The 6395-nt window shown below is 37.4% G+C and overlaps 1 protein-coding gene and 1 non-coding gene across 2 annotated transcripts; one reads left to right on the top strand and one right to left on the bottom strand.

Moving 5' to 3' along the window:
• Nucleotides 1-538: 538 nt before the first annotated feature.
• On the bottom strand, nt 539-645 carry LOC113781870. The gene has a single exon (XR_003469769.1). It is a non-coding gene; the product is annotated as a small nucleolar RNA R71 (small nucleolar RNA).
• A 919-nt stretch (nt 646-1564) lies between these two features.
• On the top strand, nt 1565-2316 carry LOC113780684 (the record flags this gene model as incomplete). Its single annotated transcript, XM_027326465.1, has 2 exons — nt 1565-2202; nt 2313-2316. Coding segments are annotated over 2 exons (642 nt in total), but the record flags the coding sequence as incomplete, so codon positions are not given.
• Between the last annotated feature and the right edge of the window lie 4079 nt (nt 2317-6395).

Here is a 6395-nt window from a genome sequence, read left to right as displayed (position 1 = left end):
TATGCACCGGGCGTCCCGGGAAGTTACACCTTTCGATCCAGAAATTGAGAGGACACTACGTAGACAAAGGAGGCACACACAACAGCAAGAGGAACAAGAGATTTGGCAACCGATAGAGGACATTTTGATAGAACTACCATTTGAAGAAGAAATGGCGGAAAATGACCAAAATAGGCGAGTTCTACGAGATTATACTCTACCGGGAACACAAGGATCTCAAACAAGCATAGTAAGGCCTACGGTAAATGCTAACAATTTTGAGATTAAACCATCACTTATCCAAATGGTTCAACAATCTCAATTTGGAGGTAATGCAGTAGAAGATCCTAATACACACTTAGCTACATTCTTGGAAATTTGTGATACAATTAAAATGAATGGAGTTAGTGATGATGCTATAAGACTAAGGTTGTTCCCATTTTCATTGAGAGATAAGGCCAAACTTTGGCTACACTCTCATGCTCCTAATACTTTCACTGGATGGGATGAACTATCAAGAGCATTCTTAAATAAGTATTTTCCACCAGGTAAGACTGCTAAGTTTAGAATGGATATCACTGGTTTTAGTCAAATGGAAGGAGAATCATTATATGAAGCATGGGAAAGGTTTAGAGATTTGCTTCGGAAATGTCCACATCATGGACTGCCAGAATGGTTAATCATACAAACCTTCTATAATGGTTTAGTTTTTTCTACTAAAACTATGATCGATGCAGCTGCAGGTGGAGCTTTAATGGGTAAATCACCCCAAGAGGCTCATAATTTGATAGAAGAAATGGCAGCAAATAACTACCAATGGGCCAATGAGAGAGGTAATACAAGACGTCACGCAGGTATGATAGAAATGGACACTCTCAATATGCTGAGTGCTCAAATGAATAATGTGATGAAGTTGCTAAATAGACAAGGTGGAATTGGTCCAAGTTCATCTAATGCACATGTAGCGTGTTGTTCTATATGTGGAGGTGAACATGATAGTAATGAGTGTGTTGATTCTGAACAGGTACAATTCGTCAATAATTACAATCGTAATGCTCAAAATAACCCCTACTCGAATACTTACAATCCGGGGTGGAGAAATCATCCAAACTTCGGATGGAAGGATCAAGGAAATCAACCAAGGCCAATCAATCCACCGGGATTTCAATCAAGGCAACAACAAGCTGAAACTAAACCTGGTTGGGAGATGGCAGTGGAAAAGCTTGCAAAAGTTACCTCGGACAGATTTGAGCGAGTAGAAGGAAGGTTGGACCAACTCACTACAATGTACAGGAATGTAGAGGTCCAAATTGGTCAAATTGCTAGTTCTTTGAATAATCGAAATCAAGGAGAATTACCTAGCAAAACAGAGGTCAATCCTAAGGAGCATGTGAAAGCCATTACTCTTCGTAGTGGTAGACAATTAGAAGATCCTCCAGTGAAGGAAGTTGAGAAAGATGTGAATGAAAAACAAGAAGAAAAGCAGAGGAACCAAGAGGCGATTGTGGAGGAAAATAGTCGGGAGAATCCAAGAGAAAAGCAACCATCATCTTCCACTACCATTCCAATACCCCATGCGGTTCCATTTCCACAAAGATTAAAGCAAAATAAGTTTGATAAAGATTTTGAAAAATTTGTTAAACTTTTCAAACAATTGCACATTAACATTCCTTTTGCCGATGCTATTTTGCAGATTCCATCTTATGCTAAATTTCTCAAGGAAATCATGACTAGAAAAAGAAAGTTGGAAGACTGCGAAACAATAGCATTAACGGAGGAATGTAGTGCAATTATTCAAAATAAGCTACCACCGAAGTTGAAGGATCCGGGGAGTTTTTCTATACCTTGCACCATAGGTAACGTTGATTTTTCTAAGGCATTGTGTGATCTTGGTGCTAGTGTATCATTAATACCTTTAACGGTGGCTAGACAATTGGGTTTGCATGAGCTTAAACGCACTAATATTACTTTGCAACTAGCGGATCGGTCTATTAGATATCCATTGGGAGTGTTGGAGAATGTATTGATAAAAGTTCAAAAATTTATCATTCCAGTAGATTTTGTGGTATTAGATATGGAAGAAGATATATCTATGCCAATTATTCTAGGTAGACCATTTCTAGCTACTGCAGGTACTATTATTGATGTCAAAAATGGCAAGCTTAAGTTTCAAGTAGGTGAAGAAGAGGTAGAATTTAATTTGAATGAAATGGAAAAATACCCGTCTTTTACCGATCATGCTTATTCTATTGGCACAATTGATAAACTAACCCAAGAGATGAGTCAAGCCAACTTTGACTTAGATCCTCTTGAGTATTGTTTAATGAGTTTAGGTAAGCAAGAAGATGTTTGTGAAGAAATTGAAGAATTGGCCAAGTACTTGGATTTTCAAGCACCTTATAAAAGGGGTAATTTGTATGAAAGTCTTGGCAAAGGAAAAGGGTTTTCACAATCTTCAGAAATTGAACCTCCAAAGTTAGAGCTCAAGCCACTTCCGACTCATCTAAGGTATGAATTTCTTGGAGAAAATAAAACTTTACCTGTAATTGTTAGTGCTGACCTTGATGATGAACAATGTGCAAAGTTGTTAAGAGTTCTAAGAAGGCATAAGAAGGCAATTGGATGGACAATTTCAGACATTAAAGGTATAAGTCCTTCTATATGCATGCATCGAATTTTATTGGAGGACAATTGCAAACCAGTGGTGGAAACACAAAGAAGACTCAATCCAAACATGAAAGAGGTGGTAAGAAATGAAATTCTTAAATGGCTTGACGCAGGTATAGTTTTTCCTATCTCCGATAGTGTTTGGATTAGTCTAATTCATGTGGTACCAAAGAAAGGTGGAATGACTACAATCGTGGGTAAAAATGATGAATTAATTCCATCTAGACTTGTGGTAGGGTGGAGAGTGTGTATTGATTATCGTAAGTTAAATACGGTAACAAGAAAAGATCATTTTCCCTTACCATTTCTTGATCAATTATTGGAGCGAATAGCTGGATATGAATTTTACTGTTTTCTTGATGGTTTTTCAGGATATAATCAAATAGCTATAGCTCCAGAGGATCAAGAGAAGACCACATTTACATGTCCTTATGGCACTTTTGCCTTTAGAAGAATGCCATTTGGGTTATGCAATGCTCCCGCAACTTTTCAACGATGCATGATGGCGATTTTTTCTGATTATATTGAGAAAATTATGGAGATATTTATGGATGATTTTTCTGTGTATGGTTCATCTTTTGATCAGTGTCTTCATAATTTGGAATTGATTTTGCAGAGATGCGAGGAAACAAATCTTGTACTGAATTGGGAGAAATGTCATTTTATGGTAAAAGAAGGAATTGTCTTAGGACACAAGATTTCCTCCAAGGGAATTGAGGTGGATCAAGCCAAAATAGAAGTCATCGAAAAATTGCCACCCCCAAGCAATGTCAAAGGGATAAGGAGTTTTTTAGGACATGCTGGCTTTTATAGACGTTTTATTAAAGATTTTTCTAAAATAGTAAAGCCATTATGTGATTTATTATGTAAAGATTCTCCTTTTCAATTTGATGACAATTGTTTGGTTGCATTTGAAAGGTTGAAGAAGGAATTGATTTCAGCCCCAATTATAACTTCGCCCGATTGGTCACTACCATTTGAATTGATGTGTGATGCAAGTGATTATGCGGTTGGAGCAGTTTTGGGACAAAAGAAAGAAGGACGGTTGCACGTCATTTACTATGCTAGCAAGTTGCTAAACGAGGCACAACTCAATTACGCAACTACAGAAAAAGAGCTATTGGCAGTGATATTTGCTTTGGATAAATTTAGATCTTATTTAGTAGGATCTAAAGTTATTATATATACGGACCATGCGGCTCTTAAATATTTGTTACGTAAAAAAGATGCAAAACCAAGACTAATTCGGTGGATTCTTTTATTGCAGGAATTTGATGTGGAGATAAAAGACAAAAAGGGATCGGAGAATTTAGTTGCAGATCATCTATCACGTTTGGAATATATCCCAGTCAAAGATCAAGTTCCGATCCAAGAGAATTTTCCGGATGAGTTTGTCCTAGCACTTAGCAACTCTCCATGGTATGCAGATTTCGCTAATTATTTGGTAAGTGGGGAAATTCAAAAAGGGCTTAATTATCATCAAAGGAAGAAATTTTTGCATGATGTGAAGAGTTACTTTTGGGAGGAACCATTGCTGTACAAACATTGTGCCGATGGTATGGTACGAAGATGTATTCCAGAAAATGAGGTACGTAATATTTTATATCATTGTCATAATCTTGAAACAGGTGGTCATTTTAGCACTTCAAAGACTGCAGCAAAGGTATGGCAATCAGGGTTTTATTGGCCAACCATGTATCGAGACGTTCGGGAATATGTTAAAAATTGTGATGCATGCCAAAGAACTGGAAATATATCTCGAAAGAATGAAATGCCCCTAACTACCTTTTTAGAAGTTGAATTATTTGATATATGGGGTATAGACTTTATGGGACCATTTCCAAGTTCTTTTAATAATAAGTACATCTTAGTAGCAGTGGATTATGTTTCTAAATGGGTAGAAGCAGTCGCTTCACCCACTAATGACTCTAAGGTTGTACTTAGGTTTCTTAAAAAGAACATTTTTTGCAGGTTTGGTATACCTAAGGCCATAATAAGTGATGAAGGAAAACATTTTTGTAACAAACAACTGGATTCCTTATTGTTTAAATATGGTTGTAGGCACAAGACATCACTCCCGTACCATCCTCAAGCCAATGGACAAGCGGAGCTAGCTAATCGTGAGATAAAGCTCATTTTGGAAAAAACTGTGAATAAATCACGCAAGGATTGGGCTACAAAGCTAGATGACACACTATGGGCTTACCGAACGGCATTTAAGACTCCTTTAGGGATGTCGCCGTATCGTTTAGTCTATGGAAAAGCTTGTCACTTACCTGTAGAGATTGAACATAAAGCTTATTGGGCTATTAAAGCAATTAATATAGATTTTAATCTTGCAGGTGGAAGGAGATTACTTGAGCTGAGTGAATTGGAGGAACACCGGTTACATGCATATGAAAATGCCAAAATTTACAAAGAAAAGATCAAATATTGGCATGATAAGCACATTATTCCTAAACAATTTCAGGTAGGGCAAAAAGTGCTTTTATTCAATTCACGCCTGAGGTTATTTCCAGGAAAATTAAAGTCAAGGTGGTCTGGACCTTTTGAAGTCACTCAAGTATTTCCCTATGGAGCGGTTGAATTGGCAAATTCAAGAAATGAAAGGTTTAAGGTCAATGGACAACGAGTGAAACCCTACTTGGCAGGTGAAATCGTACCCAAAGGACTCATATGTCTTTTGGGCGACTCTTCTTCAAATTAAGAAACTGAATGTGTGAGTCGAGCCAACGACTATAAATAAAAGCGCTAATTGGGAGGCAACCCAATGTTTATGTTATATGTGTTAAATTGGTGTGATTTTGTGGTTTGAATAAGTGTTTTAGTTAATTTGTTGTTTTTGGGTGATAGGGTTGGCAAATGGAAGCAAGAATGACCATTTGAGGTGAAAAGGGCAAACTTTGATCAAGCAACTCAACCCCTCGATTTGCATTAAAGGTGTTTTTGATTCATTATAAAGGGGTAAAATGCATGTTTTTAATGTTTTACATTTGTTCCAGTCATTAAAATTGGCAAACAAATGATCTATGGTGCATTTTGAGTCATTGGGGTACCTTTTGTAATTTTTCAAAAGTTAAAATTCTGCTAAAAATCGAAGCAGAAAACGCGTTTTCAAAGAAAACGCGACTACAAGTCGCGTTTCTCAGAATCGCGTTTTCAATTCTGCAACTGCAGAAAAGAAAACGCGCCTTAAAAACGCGACCCAAAGTCGCGTTTTAATGGAAGTCGCGTTTTCAAGCCTGGATCAAGACTCAAACACGCGACTTCAGAAACGCGACTCGAAGTCGCGTTTTCCATCACAGTCGCGTTTTCAGTCCTGCAAGATTTGTGCAGGAAACGCGACTTCAAAAACGCGAGTTGAAGGCGCGTTTTTAGTCGCGTTTTCTGTGTCTGAATATAACCCTCAGAAACGCGATTTCAGCTTCAAATTTTTTTCCTCTCTTCTCAATTTTTCCAGCCGCATTTTTCTTCTTCTCTTCTACCCAACTCACAAATCTTCATTTTTACTCCATAATCTTGCTAGAAATCATCACCCCAACACCTTTTGAGCTTCATATAACCTTTTTAACCGATTAAAATCCAAGAAAAACACCTAAAATCAGGTTTTTGAGGGATTGAAGGTTAGGGTTCTTAAACTCTAATTTCTTCAATTGGAGGTCAATTGGAGGTTGTTTCATAGGGCTTTTTGCATTTTTAGCATCACCAAACATCCTTCTACGTGATTGAGGTAAGTTTCTTCATCAAAT

This window comes from Coffea eugenioides, chromosome 8, assembly GCF_003713205.1.
Source record: "Coffea eugenioides isolate CCC68of chromosome 8, Ceug_1.0, whole genome shotgun sequence".
Lineage (NCBI taxonomy): Eukaryota > Viridiplantae > Streptophyta > Magnoliopsida > Gentianales > Rubiaceae > Coffea > Coffea eugenioides.
The sequence above is the reverse complement of the archived record's forward strand: the minus strand, read 5'-3'. Positions and strand labels throughout refer to the sequence as shown.